At 37.4% G+C, this 22309-nt stretch overlaps 1 protein-coding gene and 1 long non-coding RNA gene across 6 annotated transcripts in view; one reads left to right on the forward strand and one right to left on the reverse strand.

Moving 5' to 3' along the window:
* Positions 1 to 22309, reverse strand: part of TRPS1 (transcriptional repressor GATA binding 1) — a 212069-nt gene that overhangs the window by 10878 nt on the left and 178882 nt on the right. For all 5 annotated transcript variants that reach the window (XM_033064258.2, XM_033064240.2, XM_033064248.2 and 2 more), the window contains one exon: positions 503 to 625. In XM_033064258.2, coding sequence (XP_032920149.1) covers positions 503 to 625 — 123 coding nt within the window. The remainder of the gene's footprint in view (positions 1 to 502; positions 626 to 22309) is intronic.
* Positions 21503 to 22309, forward strand: part of LOC116998527 — a 2489-nt gene continuing 1682 nt past the window's right edge. The window contains exons 1-2 of the long non-coding RNA XR_004418422.1: positions 21503 to 21528; positions 21638 to 21697. This is a non-coding gene — a long non-coding RNA (uncharacterized LOC116998527). The remainder of the gene's footprint in view (positions 21529 to 21637; positions 21698 to 22309) is intronic.

A 22309-nucleotide genomic window follows, 5' to 3' on the forward strand; every position in this document is an offset into this window, starting at 1 on the left:
CAGCTGACTTTAGGAACTGTAGAGAAAAGAACACAAAACCCCCCATCCCACATCTCCAGGAAATTTGCTATCAAGAATAAAGGAGGTAAGAGATGTCAAAGTATACAAAAACAGTTTAAGAGATATTTTAATATAGATGTGATGTCTAATTTCAAGAATTTGGGTTTTTATTATGAGGACTCTAGAATTTAGAGAGCTTTCATCACAACTTATTACGATGCCTTTAAAAGGATTTCCCAGAAAATAAATAATTTTCCTCTCATTTTGTAACAAAATAATTAAATGCATCACTGGTGATCTCAAACACATCTACTCACAGCATCACAGGCTGTTTCATAATGAATCACATTTGATCCCAAAGTGACCATTCTGCAAAACCCTGTTAGGAAATTAACTGCAGGCCAGGGAGTGGTACTAATCACACAAGCAGACAAGACCACAGCTGCCCAGCTTAGCTGTGTAGCTCTGTTTCCTACTGAACAAACCAGTAAGTTCTTCCTACCGAGTGAAGCTTCTGGTAGAGGCCACACGCGTTGCATACATATCCACCATTTGCATTCTTTCGCCAGAGAGAGGTCTTTGTGGTCAGGCAATTGGCACAGAAAACACCCGAGCCTCTACGTCTCTGAAACAGGGAAGAAAAAGGGAAAAAAAACAGGTCAGAGGTGAGTCACATGAGCTGTGGAGTTAGGACAAATCAACACAGGAGTTTTGTCTCTAGACTGGCAACAATGACAGTATAAAACCACACTGCCCATAATGAGGTCAGGTTCAATTGTGCTTAATAGGCACCACTGATTTTCATTATAATTAACCCCAGAGTGATGGATGAGGTGTGTGAAACACCAAAGCCTTTTCAGAATAACAACTTTAACTTTTTGAACTTCAGGTTTTGTGCATTTAATGATGGTTTCTAAACAGCAAATTCTGAAAACCCCCTTGGAAGCTGACAGAACGTTCTGTAAACTCTTCTGGTTTCACAACAGATTTTTTCCTCTTAGCTTTATTTAAAAGTGTGATTGGTAACAAGAAATCTGAAACACCACCAGTTCTATTAATTACAGGTTATACCTGTGTCATACTAATTCCTGTAACAGAGATTGTATTTGAATACATGATATTCAGATCCAGTCTTTTTCACTTATTTCTGAAATCAGTATAAGCTACCATGTATTCCAGAAGCCCACTATGAACAAATATAAGTACAGTATTCTCGAATGACACCTCTTCTGAACTTCATTTGAAACCCCAGAAAACACTTCTCATCAACAGATAGATTTATTTATTTTATTTTAGTCAGGCAAAGAAGGGCACAGTAAAGCTTCCCTAAATACAAATTGATTTTAACCAGACTGAGCTGTGTATTTATCAGCTTTCATAATGATCCAGGAATATTTAAAACTAGGAATGTTTATGAGTATTGCTCATTAATTTTTTTCTATGGAGTAATGATTTCATTAAACTTCTCATTTAAACAAAAGTCAGGCTGTGTTTGTGGGCCCAAATACTAATAAGCAGGAAATGGAATTCTTCTGCTGAGAAGAAAATCCGAATTTTAACTCTATTCCCTTTTTGCAAAGGGAAAAAATGATCAGTAAGAAACCTTCAGCATCTAAGATAAGAATGAGTGAGTACAGGGAAAAACAGTCTGGGTGAAAACTAATTTTATTATAAATTAAAAATTACTAACACTATAAGTAAAAATTTCAGGGTTTCATAAAATTTAAGTAATTTATTTAACTTTAGCTCATACTGAAGAAGACTGGTGTTCATGCCAAAAAAATACAATGGTTATAATTGTACTCTGATACATTTCAAATGGAAAGCTTTCTGCAGACATAATTTTGGCTTCAAGACTGGAACACTTTCTTGGCATTGAAAGGGCATTTGATTCATCGGGTGTTTCACAATGTATCACTAAAAAGACCTGGTGAGCAGCCAGTTCCCTATAGGGTAATTTTTCCATCCAGATGCAAGTGCTATCAGAGGCCCTCGTCAGCTAAACTAATTATGATCTTGCATTTGCTGATGCCTGCTCACTCTAACGTTCGACATCCTCCATTAATCATCAATACAAGGAAAATGAATGAAACGTAAAGAAATGAGGGCTGGTAAGATGCAGAGCCATAAAAATCTGAAATGAGTGCAATAATTTAACAAGATTGGGGAAATGTTTTTAGTGCGCACAAAGTCAGGCTAACAATTGCCCTTTTAAACCAAGAACACAATTTCATTTGTAGAGCAGGTTCTGCTACTTTAAAGTGATACAATAAAATCAAGATTGTCATCAAGATAATCTCTCTCTCACCCCCTTACATCATCCCCTACTTTGTCTCTTAAATCAGATGTAGTAGTAAATGACATTTTTCTCAATGTAGCTAAGGGGAGAAGTAAATGGTAGTTGATGTCCTTCAGCAAACATCTAACTAGTTGTGCCTGTGAGATTCAGCTCACCCTGGAAAGGTGCACTCGTCTACAAGCACATCGAAGGTCCTAATTATTTTTGTGGGTGGATATCCTCAACCAGCTTCACCTGGCTGCTGAAATATTTTCCATCAGAGTACAATAAAAGGCTCACTAGACGAATCCCAATTTGATCCACTTGGAGGGTGAGAAGTTTCCAAGCGGAAATGACTGTATATGGCCAGGATTCAGCTACAACTGCAGAACTGTTCCTTTTCATTCCTACTTCTTGTCTCCTGGCCTATAGTTTCTTGGTGAGGTGTATTAAACAAGTGGAGCAGTAATCCCAGTCAGTCTTTCCACTGTTTTATTTCTGTTTGTGTTCCCTGAGTTTGGGGAGTACCCTCTAAAAAGCCATTAAAGACTATTAAAATGCAGAGAGGGCAGTCTAGTTTTTATGCTGCATTTCTACGCATCTGAAGAGGGACAAAAGGTAAATTGGATGCAGAAATCTTTGTTAAATGCAATAGAACTAGTGTATCTGTAAAACATTGACAAAAGCAACTTATTTTTTTTCTCTTTTCTAAAGAAAGATCTGATTCAAACTGGGTATTAGTTGCAGTGAAATCAGACAATGACTACAGCTGACAGCAACCTACAAAATACACACTGGTAGCTGTATGTATTGAAATCCTACACCTCTGCTTATTCACCACTTAAAAATATTTATCCGTTTAAAATTTCAAGAAGTCCATCTAAACATCCTTCCCTAAACTTAATGTAAATTCATCTTTTGTGCTGTTCTAAGTGTTGAATCTTATCTTTCTTTACCTTCTCTTATTTCTGTATTATTTAGGGACCTTACAGGATAATCAACATTGATTATTTCAGTACCAAAGTGTTTCAACATAGCTCACACAGACTATTAAATGAAGAATTAAATCACCTCTGGAAAAACTTAAATGCTGCTACTTTTTTGAACATTTTGGTCATGAAACAGCTATTTGCAGTGCAGACACACAGCTTTAGAATGGATTTCCTGCTACAAAACAGGACTAGGGCAGAACTGGAATAAAGATTCTTGACTCTCAGATGCTACTAACCACAGAATGGACCTGCTTGTCAAAATACACCTCAGAAATTTTGATGTCTGCAAGAAAAAAATTGAAGTCCTTTTTAAAAGCCTACAATGTAGTAATCCTATTGTCTTAAAGAAATACAATTTCTTAAAAAGAAAACCAAGAAAAACCTAGGTCTTTACCTCCCATATACCAAGTTTCCTAAGTTATTTGTAATCAGAAATAATTTAAATTTTTTTTTGTTGCTAAATGTTAATTACCAGTTCTACTGGTAGTGATGGTACTTCTGCATGGGTCTGTTTGGCTTTGCATACTCATCACTTGAACTAGTCAATAATATTGGCCAATATTGCTGTTTTTCTGGGTAGTCTTGCAAAGAAGCAGGCACTTGAGCTCAAACCCAGCAAAGTGTGCAGCAGCTATGGCCCACAGCCCCAATAAGACCCAGCCATGAGCCCAAGTGCTCTGCTAAGCACCACCACCAGAATTCTCAAGAAATATGTTAGAGAACTTTTGCTCTCCTTCTAATGTGATCTTACTACAGTTAATTTCTTAAATCAGCATAGTAAAGGCAGGTCAACATGGCTAGTCATAAAAGAGTCTGAACTACAAATAAAAAGGTTTCAGTCTGTGATCAATGCCACTAGCACTAGCTGGAGGTATCAATGAAAATGTCATGTACATCCTTGGAAGAATAAGCCAAAAGGGTCTAAATAACTAAAATATGTATCTACTAAGTCAAGCTTTAATCATCTGGAGCCTTATAGGCACTACATTACAATCCCAAATCCTGAAGGGACCAGTGCGGAGAAGAGCCTGTCTCTATTTCCATTCCAGTTTCGAGGTCTAGGCGTTTAATATCACAGTTGTCTCAAATCACATTAGGCTGAAACTTGGCATATGTTTTTGTCAGCCCAGATGTAACTTTTTTTTTTTTTCTCTTCTTGGTACTGAAAACTTTATTTAAATCAGTTCAGCTGTTTATAATTTGGAGATTGGCCAAACTGGGGAGTGGGGGAAAAGGAGATTTCAAGTTTTTCAGATAACTTTCTAACAAATCTACAGAGTGGTTTTGCTCTGGGGGAAAAAAAACAGTATGCACACATTTTAGTATTTTAGTAGTAGCAAAGGAACAAGTGGATTATTATTTTTATGTAGCTAAGTTATGAAAGTTTGTAATTATTCACTGAATATGTCTTGCAGACCTTTCTACTAACTGTTTTCCCTCAGTAAGAACCATGATGAAAGCATGTAATTGCATAACAACCCTTGATATGCAGAGTATTTACTCACATTTTTTATGGTTTCATATCTTGACCATTTCAAATTGAACAAGTCTTAAACTTGGTATATACTGCATCGAGCCCGAATGCCTAATATTTTAACTCCTTAGATGATTTTCACTAGTTACCAATGCTTCATTGAAACAAGGCAATTGTTAGTAGTCCTTTCTGCTAAGCAATAAACCAGCAGAGAATATGATAACAAGCGATTCACTCAGATGTCTTGCCAGGCTCAGGCCCTTCTCCATAAAAAATGCTTTTAATTTTAAAGGATTGACTCCACAGTTCACATGATTCCAAAATTTGTAGCCACGCAGAAGAATACCTACGCTCCACATTATAAAAAAAGTATTTTATAATGTACTGAACTTTCAGGGTTTTTTCCAGTGGAACTTCATGTAGCAAAATATATCCTGTAAGAGCACAGCCAAAAACACTGCTCAGTAACTGAGACTTTTTAGCTAGCTAGACGAAGCAACGGTGCCTGACACTCTGATAGTGCCAAATACATCCTGTTTTCAAAATTCCTGCCAGAAGATGCTTTTAGAAACTCAAATAGGCTCCACAAGCAGCAGCCAAGCATTTTTCTTACATCATCCTCTTGGTTTTGGACACAACAAAACTTGTCTTATTGCTGATTACTTTCACTTCCCCAACACAAAACGACTATATGATGAGGACTGAGTGGACTTTCTACCATCCCTGGCCTCCCTAACGTGCCAGAAACAGAGCACACTATAATCATGGCTCCAGAACATGAGGTGCAGCAAAATCTTAAGTGTTGCCCAAGAATAAGCATGTGCCTGACCTATTTCCAACGATGAAGTCGGGAATACAACCACATACACCTCACTGAAGAAAAGGCAAAACGCCGGCTCTGGATGCTCTCCGGCAACACGGGAGGTCCAAAAGGAGAGCTCCAGGAAACCTGCACGCACGCTCAGTATGAGCCAGGTGACTTGCTGAGGACAGCAACAATTGTAAGCAGCTGGTCTCATACTTTTAATCATCAGGCTGCTGCCACACATTACAGAAAAATATTATAAAGCACTTGTGATTGCATCTATCTTTGTTGCGTTTGCACTGCCGTAAGTATGAAAGAGTTTCTTGTTCCACTACTACATTGTTTGTTCTCCTTATATAAACAGGTATTTGATTATCTTGAGTTTTGGTGAGGTTTGGATTAATTAAAGTTTAAAACATGGGCAGCAAGACAGCATCTGGATGTTGAAGTAAGCATTACTCTCTTCTGTTTAAGATGGGAAAGGCATCTTTCAGACCTCACTTTGTTAGGCTGCAAAGGCACTCAGACCTTTATGAATGTTTTTAATCAAAACTGCTTTCTCCCTCACTGTGAAAACAGACAGAAATATGTTTCTGTGAAGTGGCACATTTTAAAAATTTAGTTGCTTTTGCTATTCTATTTCTAAATTAAACTATTTCTAAATTAAAAATAAACTCATTGTGGTTTTCTTCCTTTTATAACCTCAAAAGTTTTTAGGAATACACCAGACACAGCAAATTTCACAAGTGAAAAACTGAAACACAGAAAGCAAAGTATTAAAGTAGAAGTCGTTTTCAACCTTAAATATGAGCTAACAGATGCCTCTAAGTCAATTTAATGTGCCAAATCCAAACTCTTTATCTAAGACATTTTCAAGAACAATTGCAGTAAATTGTTGTATTTGAAAGACACATAAGAATGACATTAGGAAAGACGAGGTAACAAGAAAGTAAAAATGCCAAAAAGGAAAGTCAAAATTACACACTTAATTCATATAGAAAGTTTAGTGGAATTTTTAATGCTCTATCGTGACAGCATCTTTTTATGATATATACTGTACCATAAACTTTTAATGAGAGGAATCAAGGGGGTTTTAGGGAGAGAAAAAACCCAGGCAGTAAATCAAACATTACTGCTAGCACAGCCTTTCAGAATCCTACCCCTGATCCCTTAGGGAAAGTAAATATTTTAATGTGCATGTAAACTGCAATTATTTTTTTAACAGCAACAAAAATGAAGATGAGTAGATTTGGTCCCAGAATCTGAAGCTGTATTTTGTAAAGCTACCTTAGAGACAGTATTCACTACTTAAAAAAACCCAACTCCACCCCAAAAAACAGGCAGAAAACTACAGACTTTTTATGTTGTATTGAACAAGAACGGTTAAATAAGATACTCGTTTAGGATGATTTGTACTGAAGTAAAACAATGACTGATCAAAAATAAATTACTAAATTAATAAAAACAAAGCTATGAAAATAAGTCAGTAAATCACTTGTTGGAACTCTTCACTGCTGTCACCTCCTCACCTTTATGTCCTCCCTCAAGTTACAGCTGACCCAACCCTTGCCACTGTGCAGGACCTTGCTTTGGACACCACTTTGAGCCAGAGCCTGAGCTCCACAGGCAGGAATTTACCATGGCTCTCATCTTCTGTTAAGAGCCATATGCAACTATAGGATCATTTAAATAATTATAATACACTTTACAATGACTTACTAATTTTTCATTCACGTAAGCATTTATTAGTGAAAATCATGTAGTTGAAATCACATTACCTTGTCCATCCAAACAATTATGGAATGTAATTTAATAGTTTCCCCCTCAAGATTTGCAGTCGTAGAGGTATGAAAAAATAAATTTTTTCTGCTGGTGAGATTTCCTTGTCACAGTTAGTGGTAGTTAATTTTTAAACATAGTGTGTTAAGGATGTGTGTGATCTCCTGACAGGCCAAATACACAAAGACTAAATAGATAAACATATTTTTTAAAATGTGTATAATTATTTATATATTTACACCACTTATTTATGATATGAGGCATTTGTAATGAACAATGAGAAATATTTTCTGATTAGCTATATGTTAGTCTGGTTTACAAAGAGCTAAATAACTATTTAATAATTTCATACAAAGTATGTTGTTTTTTTCTAAAGCAGTTGCCTTCAACTGTCTTTTACTGGATATAATGTATGTTTATGGTCTTAGCCTTCAATTTGCACAAGGTGACCACCATTAAAACCCTTCCAGAGCCTCAAAGCAGCCAGCACACTATGCTATAGACTCATTTCTGGTATATTTTGCCATTGAATATCAGCACTATGACAAAGAATTCCATGGAGGCAACCCAAAAATTTATTTTTAAGGTTTTATTAAGACCAATAGCAAACAGCAAGAAGCAACCTGGAAACCTGCATTTCCCGTACAAGAATGATGTCACTTCGCAGCAACTGAAACCTATTCAAGAGGAATAGAAATTCTGCCTCCAATAATTCACCGAGTCAATTACACAGGAAAGTACTGTAATGGGCTGTCCCCCGTCAAACAGCTCACGTACACCACTTCCTTCTCAATTACCAACTTGTCTGCATTGCCATCTGTAAAAACGAACGCATACCTTGTGCTGCCAGTTTCTGCTCTTGCACTTCCATTAGTGGAACTGGCTGCAGCTGCTCAAGAAGAAAGCCCTGTTTGTCTTTGTTTCCCCTCCATGTAGGAACCATTTTTCTTGTTTCCTTCTGTACCTTAGCTCAAGGTAATGCATTGTCTTTGTTGAGGTGTGCTCACAACTCTTTAAACTAAAATCTGCCCAAATTTGAGTCCTGTTATCTTTTCACAATTTATCTAACACCGTAAAAAGCTGCCAGCAGCATCTCTCAGCATCTTCACTGGAATTACGGTGTTAGTCTTGCAGCAGGTTTTATCAATCCTTTTTAAGTACTGCTGTAAAAATTCCCAAGTTGTTGGATAAACAAATTCACACTTTTCTAAATCAGCTTGACCACTCACCAATTTTGAAACAGTATTCATGAGAGGCATTGAAAAATAAGATTAAAAAAGAAGTCTCATTTAGGAATAATAATAATATTATCTGCAAAAAATGGTTAGGTAGACATATTAGTGTACATAAGCAGGACAGAGGGAGCCTGGTTTGGGAACTGCAATCCTGGCCCCATAACCTTTCTGTGCTTGCACTTTGCTGCAAAAGGTTCATGCAGCAGCTCTGATGCTGAACTGCTACTTGAAACATCAGTGCTTGCACAGAGACCACTGCTCCTTCCCAAACACCCTGTGCTTCCAAACAAACTTTTCTTAGAGAACAAAATTAAGTCATTATGAGTCTCTTGCATTTTAGTTTCAAATTAGAAACACAATATAAAATGTTCTAAAATGCACAAAATTAGACTACTCTCTGATCAGCAACTGGCTAGAAGTAGTATCCTCAGAACTATGCATGCTGAAAGTGACATCGAGAAAACTGGAAATGCCTCCGACTCTTTTACTTCTTGGCACAAAGCAAAATTACCCAACCTCTGCTGTCTCAAACGGGGAATCTAAATCAATAGTCAGACTTTGCTACAAACTAACTGACTTTCTGAGATAGTAATTTAAGATGGTGCCTAAGCACGGAATTAGGTGCTTAAGTTTAGGCATCAATACCAGAGGATTTATGTTCAAGAGGCACTCCATGTACCCTTTCTTTCATGAAGTAATCTTACTCATTAAATGAACAGACAAAACTGGAGCAAAGCTCTGTCCGTATTTCCTTAAACACCCCAGCTTTGACATGGCAGAAGCAGCAGACTGCTTTTGCAGATCTCAGCTACGAGCCAGTATGTAACTCTACATGTGATAGTAATTGAGGGTCCCAATCCCACAAGTGCTCTGCTGCAAGCGTTGAGCACAAAGCTGCTGGAGTTCTCAGCTTCTGGCATCTGTTCCCACTTCCACAGAAATCAGATGGGCAAAATTAAGTTTTGAGGAAAAAAAAATCACAGACATTTAAAAAACATTCCCTGACCTTATTAAAGCCCACGTGATCTCTATTTATACAGAAAATAGCTCAGAAAGCCAGCATCTGAGAAGAGGAACTCTCATTTGTAGATTTTGGCTGAGGGCTGCCAAAATCAGCAGGGGAAAGGCTCCTCAGGGGTAAAAATTTCAAAAGCCATTAAGAGTCTTAGAAGCCTCAGTCCCACTCACTTTTGATCACATACATCCTTCCAAATTTGCACCCCAAATCTGGAAACTACACTGTAAGAATAACTTTTAATTCAAAGTTACAAAATTAGGATCTGAAATTTTCATAGAAGTCTTCAAGACTCAGAGAGGAAATGTCAATTAGGTGTCTACTCCTTGGTGAAAATTGGTGAGGTAAAATTTACCTGTTACTTGTACTTTAAAAAAACTCCCCTTAGGACCCCTAATTTTATTTAAAGAAAAAATGTTATGAGAAAATATTTCACATGGACAGCTATGGCTCACACACTTGATCAGAACTGTAATAACTATAATTTGAATCTCATGCAGTCCCCATGAGAAAGCCGTTCCTAGTGTAGGATACAAAGCAGACTATGTCCACTTTTTCTTTTCACTACACTTAGGACTGCAGTCTTATTGCAGATCTTGTTATGTGCTGTTGCTAGAATGATTTCCATTCAGAAAAATCAACATTTGCCAACCCATACCACACAATTACCATAGTTATTTCCTATTGTGAGCTTAGGGAGAAACTGTGGTATCCCAGACACCACGGTGTGGTAAATATTGAAAATTAGTGGCCTTTTTATAATGGACATTTTCATCTAATCCAATCCATTCCAAACACTTCCAGATAAAAAGACAATATGCCAGAGTCTGTGTCTAAGTGGTTGGTCCTAACATAATCATCTTATTCCATCCTGTGATCACAGTTTCAGCAAAAACACTTGATGGCTTCCTTTCTGATAGCTTTAGGAAGTAAGAATGGACTAGAGCTGTGATCAACTCCAGTACCCACCTGAGGAAGGAAGTCCTGATAGAGAAAAGAGAAGACAAAAAAAACCAAAACAAATATCACCTCTGTATTAGTATTTTTAAAAAGCTAACCCATCTCAAATTGCCTAGAGCCTCCCAGGTTGCACTGAGCAAAGCGCTGCCAGCAGGTCAAGGGAGGCAATCCTTCATTGTGCTCAGCCCTGGTGAGGGCACACCCGGAGCACTGTCTCCAATTCTGGGCTCCCCAGTACAAGAAATACTGGATGTATCAGAGAGTCCAGTCAAGTGCCACAGAGATGATTAAGGGACAGAGTCTTCTATCGTACAAGGAGAGCCTGAGAGCTGGTATTTTGTAACCTAAAGGAGAAGGCTCAGGGGGATCTTATCAGTATGCACCTGATGGGGGAAGGAAAAAACAGAGCCATGCTCTTCTCAGTGGTGCTCCATAACAGGACAAGAGGCAAAGGCACAAACTGAAATTCAGGAAATTTCATGCGAACATAATGGAAAATCTTTGTTACTGCGAGGGTGTTGAACACAAGAGCAGGTTGTCCTGAGAGGCTGTGGAGTGTCTGTCCTTGGAGAAACTCCAAACTGACAGGACTCAGAGCTTAGCACCATGCACTGGCTGGTCGTGCTCTGGGCTTTCTGTGAAAGTTTCTTCAGTGAGAGGCTATAGATTGCTTGTCACTCTTCTGTTCTATTAATTTCTATCCATTTTAGCTTTAATTGCTATTCATTTGCATTATAACAGAAAGTATTTTAAATTTCAAGGTTATAAAAGTATTAATTAGAATAGACCAGACAAAATTTTACAGATGGCAAACCGCACAGCTATTAAAAATTAAGAAACCTACTTTCAAATTCCACTGTAAATAATTTCAGAATGTTTACAATGAACATTTTAAAGTATCTAAAGTAGTTTTTGCAAATATATTTCACTGCTTGCTCTTTCCTATCAATGCCTACTTGTAAATGAGACTCAACATAAGGTAGTATATAGTTTTCCTTAAAAATACCATTAAGATGAGAAGAAGAGAACAACTGTTCTACATTTTAGAGACATTTCTCCTTAAATAGTGTTTATGTACTGCAAGCATCCCTTCCATAAACAAACCAGGTCTTTGGAACAAGTGAACACAATCTCTGAAGAATCTTTACCAGCTTCTATTTCTGGTACATGATGCACTGTGAATTTTAGGCCAACATGGGCATATGGTATCCTAGTTTGATAGGAAACATTTCATGGAATTCAAGACAGAGCCACAGCACAATGACTGGAGACCTTAAAATCTGTGATACAACAACAGGGTTAAGAAAAAAAAGTGAGAAAGAAAAGAACAGAAAAACAAATATTTTCTGATACAATAGAGGCAGTAGAGGCATGTAAAAGCACAAGAAAAAGTATAGTCATAGTAATTGGTGTGCACAAAGGAATACTCTGAATCCCCTGTTAATCAAGCTTAACCTCATTAACCAAACTGCTTTAACCTCTTTTTTTTTTTTCCTTTAGGAGAATCAACCTATTAGGATATAATAAAAATAAAATCCAAACCAAACAAATAAATATTTATCTTAGAAACATGCATGAAGGATTTGGGGCTCTTCTGCCTTTGCAGGCTTAGAAGCTGGTATTCCCTCTGTTCTTTCTCTACTCATTCACATCTGCCTGAAGAGAGTACTGTTATAATTGCACAGCAGTGCTTCCAGCAGCCCTAGTCTAATTTTTCTCTTACTGTTAAGAAAGTAGCTCTTAAATTGCTTAAGACACCAGCTCCAAAATCTGTATTGTTGGAATCAGACTGCATTTCACCAAAGGAATTGTTTTTAATGCAAGTGGCAAGGGAGAGCTTACTGCTGGGGGCAGTCATTCTCTGAAATGGCACAAGCCTGACAAGAGCAGTAAGAGAGGAACACATAACTTAGCAGGCTTTTCCATCAGGAGTTCTGTGTGCCGAGGACAAAATGTACCCACCCTGTCACATACTCAGGCTTTAGTTCAGTGCTGTGAAGGACTGAAAAACGGCTTTCAAGAAATCAGGCACCGCCTGAAGGAGAGGCATGGCGAAAACTGTCCTGCCAGCCCACAGCTACCTTATTTTTCACATCCTATGGAGTCTTCTTAAATGAAGCTGACTGTGCAGAAATGCCTTGTAAAACAAGCCCTCTCCTTCCTTTCTGCAGTGGCATCAGCGGAGCAGCTCTGCAGCCTTGCTCCCAGGCGGCTGTGGCTGATCCATACGTAACCGGGAGGCAAAAACCACAGCGCTGCCTGTACGTGTTCGTGCGCTCGTGCACGTCTTGGACACAGACTCCAAGAGGAACTGATTGGTCCCATTCTACTAGTCAATTTATCAGACTTTAGATAGGAAACATCAGGAAACAGTTTCCTTTTTACCTTCCACCTGACAGTATCAGAATTCATCTGATTTTGAAACCAGCCAGTGGAAGGCCCACATACACAAACGTGAAATAAAAAGAAACCTTTAAATTTGGACATGCTGTATGAAATCATAGCTGCTACGTGGGAACAGTCTATATTCAAAGCCATTTGTGTCTTACTGACAGAAGAAAAACTCTGACACTCTTAAGAATTCACTTTTCAATTTAATACAGGTTTTATTTAACTGAATGTCAAATTGTTTTCACTCCCCTTCCTTATCTTTATCACCTACTAGAATCTTTATAAGTGAGAAGGAAAAATACATACACCAGAAAGGAGCACATTTATGCCTTTTTTCTAGGAGAAAAAAACCCCCTTCCATTTCATCAGCATCCTTGCCAAAAGCCCTTTCAGAAACTGAAAAGAGAAGGGCCTTTATTTCCTACATATATTTTATAGGAAACATTTTTTGGTTCTGTGTCATGGACTAGGATTTCACACCTTAGTCGCTGGTCGTATGGAAATGGACATGACTGTGGAAACTTCATGGCTGTGAAACCCTGATAGTAAAATCAGCAGGAAGATGAGGAAGGTGTGGGGAACACTGAATGATTCATGCAGCAACAACCTCTGGATCCTTTGAGGAGATTTTGAGATGGCTGCCAATGCTACCTGACTATGACCAGCATCCTGCTCCTTCTAAAGCAGGCTGTAAATCTGAGCACGATACAGACAGAGTATTGCTCTTTGAAATAATGCCCACACATGTAAGAGGATGTGACATGTATGGATTTTTATAAGGAAAGATCTTTCCAAAATCAGAGTGCAATTACCAATGAGTTATACCTCCCAGAAATAATTCCTTGCATATAAATACCGAGCCCTGTTTCCTTTATTAATAACAGTCTGAGTTAATGAGGGAACAGCTTCCAGAAGTTACTATAAGCAGTGCAAAGCTAAGCAACTTAGCCACAACAGTCAACAAATCAGTGCTTTGCAACTGCCTCTTCCATTGTCAAATCAAAGACAAATCCTCTCCTACTTCATGCGCAGATACCTATTGCATACAGTACAAGGAAAACAGAAGACAGTAGAAAATCTACATAGCTAGCCCTGACTTGATTCCAGTCTGTTTTCCACACAGAAGAAAAGAGAAAGATTAAAAAGTGACTGCATTGAGTTTGCTTTTTTGCTGTGGTAAGGATCATACTTGGCTGATTTTACTATGGTCTTGTCATCTACCTTTGGAGCCCTGGTATACGTGTGGCAAAATCAGAGCACACAGGTAGACTAATCTTGAAGATGACCTGCATAATTTTACATTTCAGGAATGACAGTCCTAAAGCACAGATTGTCTGCACAGCCAGGGCTGTGATTTCTCCTACGTTTCAGGTGATTAATGGCCTCGTAATGGAATACAAGTTTCCTACAGAATGTTATAATCTCCCTACAAATTTGGTCTTGTCTGCTATTTACTGGCAGGTTGTAGGAGCAGCAGAGAGCTCAGCACTGCTCAAAGCACTGGGTGCAGCCTCAGGTACAGAGGGGAAGGGGCAGGAAGCAGTTGGGCAGGACTGTCACCATCAGTTGCTGGCACCTGAGGGTCCTGAAAGGGTGCTGCTAGCATGACAGGGACAAAAGAAACACCAGGACATCATACTTTGGGCAACAGAACTCAACAACTGGAATGAGCTATTTTAAAGATGTGTCAGCCTTAAAAATGGCTAATCCTAGATCTTGTTTTGAAGTGTTCCTGCAGGACGTATTTGCACACACACATGCCACCAATAAGCCAAGCAAATCACGACTTTATGGTTCATTTTTGAAACCAGCACAGTCTGTGCACCGTGAGTCACACAGTCCATTCTTACACAAAAGGCCAAAAAGCTACAGAGAGCAGAGTGAGAATGAAATTCCTCCATTTTTAACAATGGTTACTCACAAAAGACAAGATGGGGATCCCCTTGTTTACCACAGCACCACATAAGATTACACAGCTATTTAAGCAGTAAAGTAGTACCAAAAAAAAGAGACAAAGAATCTCAAGATGCAACTTCAGAAGTCATCACAATGTTTCTTAGTAAAGCAGTAAGAAATCTAGCACTCACCTAGTAAAGACTCCTAGCCACTACCTCTTCTGAGTTTATCCATTAAACACTGCTATCCTGGATAGAGTAAATAACTGCCAGGAAATCCACTGCTCATCATTCCATATTCTGGTATTTTTAAAACACACATCCCTTTTCATGCATGGATATCCCTTAATGTGTCTGCTGGAGATTCTGTGCTTTGCACAGACTTGCAAGAAGGGATGCTGGATGATACTTGCATTATGCTCTTAAGTTCTAACAGATTTTAGTAATGTCTGATAAACCAGTGCATTCCAGACTATATTGCACACCTTTCTTTTACAATTTCTTCCATCAACCAACTAGTTAATAAGAGAATAGGAAGAAAACGTCTGTGCAATGGATAACAAAGCATTCCAATAAGACACAGAAGTGGATAAATAATATAATAGCTGAGAATATCAAGCAAAGATGTTAACATTAACTAGGTTTACTTTTCACACTATTTAAATATGAAAAATTAAAGTAAGAAGTTTCTTTATTTTAGTCTCAGCCAATTTTGGGCCACACTGAATGTTAAATAAACTATTATTTAATCAAATACAGGCATATTAGTCTCACTCCTGCTGACAACTTCAATTAGAATATTTTTGCTTCATACAAAAAAAGAAAAAAGAAAAAGCTCATGATCTTTAAACTACTATGGCTTCTGCACAACATCTGGTTACAATTTTTAATATATTCAACCATCAAACTTCTATCTCCACAAAACAGTTTACTCAAGATTTGTTTTAATTATCTTGCATTTCAAGCTTCATATGGCTTTGAAAAGAGGGTGAAAAGATCGCTTATGATGCAGACAGATGCAAACTGAAAAAGACTATACACTGAAAGATTATTTTGAAACAGTTTTTTAAAATGAAAAAATCCTTTCTATCATTGCCAGGAAACAAGTGCTACTTTAACTGTTTCATTACACAATACCTCTTGGCTTGTTCATTAACCATTTTAATGGGTTTTAGCTGGATTCTAGAATTAAAGTAATCCTTTTTAGCCCTTTCTATGGAGCCATACCAATCACAAATATGTATATTCTCTTTTTCTAGCCAGTTCAACAGTGGGAGTACTGTATTTCTAAAAGTCCTGGCTTAAAACAGAATCCATAGCAAAAATATCATCTGAATGTGATAAAGTAAAAATAAGGATGAATTTTATAGCAGCACAGAAAAGCCTTGCTCATACAAAAAAAAAAAAATTGCAATGCATTTTAAGCATGGGAGAAATCTAATTTATTTTCATGAGCCTGTTCACCTGCCTAAAGTTAAGCACATCCACGAGCTTTTCCTAGACTGGACCTAAGACAAAAATCAGGAAAACACCTGAAGTTCTGTTTTTATTAAATGTTAGAGCCTCAGGCAGCAAAAATGACATAACAATATTTTGCTTAAACAAGTACAGGGGCGCTACACGAAATCAATGAGTCATCACTACAGTGGTCTTGTTGTGGTGGAATCACTGTAAACAGTGGAGAACATGAAACTTTTCATTAATTTATTTGCATTACATATATGGATTAATTGAAAAGCATTATGAAAGCTCTTATTTATTTTATGAAGTAACCACTTTCAAATCCAGTAAATTAAACATATTTTTCCTGTTTTTCAATCTGTCAGCACCCATCATTCTAAGATAGGATGTTCAAAGAAACTTCAGTTCTTCTCACAGAAGTTTCTTCTAATGTCATAATTAGTTTAGACATGGAAGGTCATCTTTTATTTTTCCCTCTTCTTAAAGATGCTCCAAAGAAGCCAGCAGAAGACATAGCTGCAAAAACACAACTTATAACCACGGTCAACTTAAAAACAGTTGTGTTTTACTGACTCCAATACTCAGACAGAAACTGTCTTAAGTTTGGTACTGGAGCAATGCACACTTTTTAGAATTTATTTTTAATGAGGAAAATTCATTTGAGTATTAAAGAAGACCAGAAAGGACAATTTTATTTTGCTTCCGTGAGAAATTCTGGAATGAAACCTATGATAGAATACTGTCTCTAAGTGGGTGACCACCAGTGACTGAAGCATATACAATACATGCATGAAAAAAAACCACCAACCCTTTTCAATCCATGGCCAACCACACCAAAATGAGTCCAATCTCTGGAGCTGACTTCAGTAAGTCAGGAGGAGCCCTGAGCAGGACCTCACTGAACTCCAGGCACTGCCTCACTGGGACTGCAAGCCCTGCTGAAACATGTCTCTCCTTTGCTTTTTAACCAGAAACAGGAAAATGCAAAACTCTAAGAACATGAACATCATTGATAAAAGTAAGTCACCATTTTCCACAAAGCCTTGGTTGGCACAGAGGATGATGACAGAGATGAAGAAGCTGAATTTTACTGAACGGCTTCGCAATCTCAGGTTCAAAATCCTGCAGCTCCCTAAAAGACATGACTGATTCTCTGGGTTACGGTTGCCACCTCAGCCTCTCAGCAAAGCTGGTTCATGTGGATTAAAGTGAGGAAACATGAATTGTCACTGACCTCACTGACACAGCCTGTGAACAACGGGCTTCAATATTCCCTGCCACCTTTTATTTCAGGTATGAAGAGCAGGACTGCAACTCAGAATAAGAGGAACCAGTAGTAAAACCTATCGCATGTGTACCTCCTGTACACAATCCCCACCAGCAATCCCAGGGTACACTTGGACTGTGGTGGGAATTCAAACACACGATTTTGATTAATGTTAATGCAAGTCGTGTGGCCAAATCCCTGTACACTACTTTGAGAGCTTATTCTAAAATCGAAATATAATTAAGGTTGCAACACAAACCAAATAAGGCAGGGAAATGACACTTCATTAGTAACCTATTGGGTGCAAGCACCATAGGTAACCTGTTGCCTCAGTACTATAATAAAATGTTTGAAGTGTTTATATACCACCACTGTCAGTTGCTTATGAAAATACGGTAAAGACATCCAGACACAACTTTAAAAAAAGGTTAGCTTCTGCAAGTATGTAAATTACTTCTATAGATTATTTAGTTGTGGTACTGGATTACAAGATTTTGCATACTCTTCCGAGTGACACTTGGAGACCAGTACATTTGTTCTTGTTGTAAATTTATATTAAAGAGCAGCCATGCATAATACAACTGACTGTGAATAGAGGAGATGAAGAGCTGAAAGGAGCTGAGGAGGAGTCTGTTTAGTCAAGTTCAAAGGTAGCATATAAATGATCTAAAGATTGTTTTCAGTTTTCCCCCTAGCACAAATCTGTATTCCAGATCCTTATAACTGTGAATACCAAATCTGAACTCTAGAGCGAGAAAGGGTGCCATGCGTAGTCCTTTGTCCCTAGCACTGCCTTTGCAGATGACTAAAGTGGCATTTCTGTGGTCACTCTTTTATTCCTGTTCTGCAGTAAACTGCCAAGTCAGTTTTGGGGTGTTTTTTTGGTTTTTTTGGTATTTTGATTACTTTTGTTATTATTATTATTATTATTATTATTATTACTACTATTATTATTATTATTGTTGATGTTGTTGTTGTTATTATTATCATTAACCTTAGCATTAGCATTAGCACTATTATTCCTGTGGACTATGGGTTAAGGTGTTTCATCTTTCTCCATCACATAAAAGCCAATGGAAAGAGGAGTTCTCTGAATTCTCTCATGGAGGCGACAGTAACCTTTTTACTAAAACTCAGCAGAAGATATCAAAGAAGCTAATGGCTACAAATTATAATCTGCAACAACCCCCTTTTACAGTGTTTGCAGTGTAAAAGAATGGGGTGGTTTTGTGTGTGTATGTGCATGAACAATGCAGGGGAAAGAGGAAGTGACAACTGATAGCAGCAATGTTCTGCTGTGCTTTACAGAACATGGAGATCTAACAGTAGCAAGCAGGCAAGGGTTTTGAGATCAGGCAACTTTCCTCATTATTGCTAAAAGCAAATGAAATTAAAGATACAAAATACAATTCAGTCCTTCATGTAAGATTTAGGATTATTATTGTAAACCTCAAGCATTTTGTGCTGGCATTCTGGACACATGTAATGCTGTTGTTAGCATTAAATTCAAAGCTTTTAACATACGTACAACAAAACTAAATCTGAGAAAAAGAACTACAGCTTAATGGAAAAATATTAGGGCCATAAATGTTAATCTCTATTACACATCTATTCATTATACTCCTTTCCATACTTCTAGCAAGTTTAGAAGAGAGCACTATTAAGACAAATTTGACTTGAAGTCCGTAATATTTCTTTATAAGCACATTTGGTAGACTCACATAAAATGTCCAAGTAAAATGATCTAAATTACAATGACAATTTATTTTTGTTCCTTTAAAAACTCATTGAGTGTGCCTTATATAGCTAGGTCTTTCTTTAACATTATGGTCTCTTTAAAAATGGATTAGAGGTACACTGTCTTTTGACAGCGCAAGACGCAGGAGTGTGCAGACAGCTCAGTGGATGTAATTTTTTCCTTCTAACACAAAAAGATGTGTGAAGTTACTATGGCTCTTCAAAAAGCCCTAGTAATTGAGCCTGGTTATGGTCTCATTAATGTGCAAGTTTCATTTATCACCTTCTTTCTTTGAGGATTATATGCATTGATTCATCAAGACTTGTGACACATGGTTTTCATTTGCTCTATTCAGTGCTTCTTTTTAAATCAGTTTGTACTAGATTGTAAGAAAAAGCCTGAAAGCAAATCACAGTAGTGTCCTGAAAACAGAAATGAGAAAATTTCAGCTTTTTAAAATAAAAACATACAATTAAATGCACTTTTATTCTCTTTTCATGCTCTTTACATGTTTTTCTTTCAAGTATGTTTAATAACATGCTTGTTGGAGTTAGTCATAACATAAAAAGAGCAAACAAAACAATGTACACTGAAGAGGAGATGTAGTTGTCTAGTAAGTTCATTACCACAAAAAGCAATTGATTTTAATTCATGTAAATGCAAGCAACAAGAATAACACAGACAAGGTCTTTTCCTGCAGGTCTACAATATCCATGATAAGTTGTACAGTTTAATAATGAGATGTCCTCATATAAATTTCCTTCTGCCTTCTTTTTTTACTTTGCTTTTCTAAAATATGTATCACTTCAAGTATTTCCATTCTGTGTGTCACTGGCAAATGCCAAAAACAGAGAAAGAGAGATCTGATAAAGATAAAGCATGACAAAAGTTTCACGGATAATTGCCTTCACATATCCAGTTCAGCTCTCATCTCTCCTAATTAGCCTCATTACCATACCTTAAGACAGACCAGCAGTCACTCAAACTCCCTGTTTTTAATGTCAAAACTATTGCTGACAGGCAAATGGACAACACATGCACTGAGTGAGTCTATTCTAGACTATTCTTTTACAAGACTAGCCTCCAGCAGAAAATACTAAACAATAGGTCTTCTATAAATGTATAATGAAAGTATACATACAGTGTGTGAATACTCAAATTATTGTTCTATTCATTGCTTCATCATCTCTTAAAATGAGGACAATAGAAAAAAGAAAAATCATTCTCCAGAATATCAGAGATCAAACCATTGCAGTACTTCAGTATTACTGATACTTTTAGGACAGCCTTGCCACAGTGACTGAAAAAAATAAAAATTACTTGAGTTCTGTAAAGTTTGACTATGTCAGTACAGTGCTGCTTTCAGCACACCCACGCTATCTCAGGAAGCTTTTTTGTTTTTACAAATCATTTTCAAATGAAAAAGCTTCATCCCATTGCTCATAATAATTTAAAATTAGCTCATAAAAAGTATCCACAAATAGTTCACAGGGGCACTAGAAATATTGTAATATTAAACTCCACTGACTATCAAAACATTAAACAGTATAATGGGAAGGAATTGAAACCCCTCACAATGTCCATTCTTTTTCACTGTTGGTTTAGTTACACATTACATTATGTATGGAGTTTACATGCATGGTACTTTGTTTTCATTTTCTCTATTTCTCTATAAATATCTTTCTGTCTAATATGTAACAATTTTTACATGTTTTTCTACTACAACCTCCTGGTAAAAGGTGACATTTTTTAGTAATTTGTCATATTTTCAAGTTCACAGTACCACTAATAAAATAAAAATACTGTTAAAATTTTCGTAACAGAAATTTAACACTTGCAATATCACTTATTTAAGAACTGGACATTACACATTTACTGGCCTCTTTCCTCCCAAGTTCTTCAGACACAATCTTCTTTGTGATACTTCTTTTTTTGGTACAGTTGTAATACAATTTTTATATTTAAAAAAAAACAAACAAAAAACTCCCCCAAAAACAAAACAATAAAATCCCCCCAAAAACCCAACAAAACAAAACAAAACAAAACAAACCCAGTGAAATGGACTTTCTGCACTTTGCAGTTTGGGAAAACTAACAGTCCATTCAGCATGACTGAAAAATACCCTGAAGGCTAATATTTACTAAGCATGGCACACACACAGGAGCCTTGTTAAAAATCCACAACAAATCTCTCATTGCAAACAAATCCAGAGGCTTGAGAGCCGCTGCAACTGTCGGGGTAATGCTGATCCTGACAGCAGAAAGCTGCTTTTTTACCAGGCTTACAGCTAGCTAGATGTCTGCTGGCTGCTCACCAAGATTTCACTATTTCAATTTCTTCTCTTCAGGATTTATTAGGTGATGAATACACGGCAATCTATGGAAGGGCTGAACAGCATCAAAAGAAGGTAAGGCTGACACATCCGGGCACTCAGTACTCGAACAATGTCGGTGACCAAGGACTGACTGCAACCACTTCATGCAAATAGTCAAATAAAGCCAGTTGAAATTAAATTCTATGCTGGAGTCAGACATGGTGAGGGAAAGAAATGGGTCAAAAAAGGGCTTCCAAATAACAGGAAATACTTTCAGCTTCACACGTAACGCTTCAAAATGCTTTTTTTTCCCCCTTTTCTTTCAGAGATGTCTGTGTAGAAAAAGATGAAAACACCATCTACTGGGAGAACAAAAAATTAAAATGAAATGCAGGGATGCTAACGTGTGAACAGAAATGATATGCAGGAATGCAATGCAAGTAGGGTAAACTCGTACATTATGTACACATACCACATAGCTTCGACGGTATGAGGGGGCATGTTTGAGAGAAGGGCATTTCCAGCAGTTGTTTAAAAAGTGCTGTGAAGTAGTAAACTGTTGCTGAAGTCTGCTCCTTGCAGCCCTCTATGCAGCCCAGCTAACACACACTGTCCTTGTGCTGCACAGCCAGGAACTGAATTCCAGCCCAGCAAGATGAGCTGCTGGGCAGGCACATTTCCACTAGTTCCACTTCAGCTGGACAA

This window comes from Catharus ustulatus, chromosome 1 (assembly GCF_009819885.2).
Source record: "Catharus ustulatus isolate bCatUst1 chromosome 1, bCatUst1.pri.v2, whole genome shotgun sequence".
NCBI classification, from domain to species: domain Eukaryota; kingdom Metazoa; phylum Chordata; class Aves; order Passeriformes; family Turdidae; genus Catharus; species Catharus ustulatus.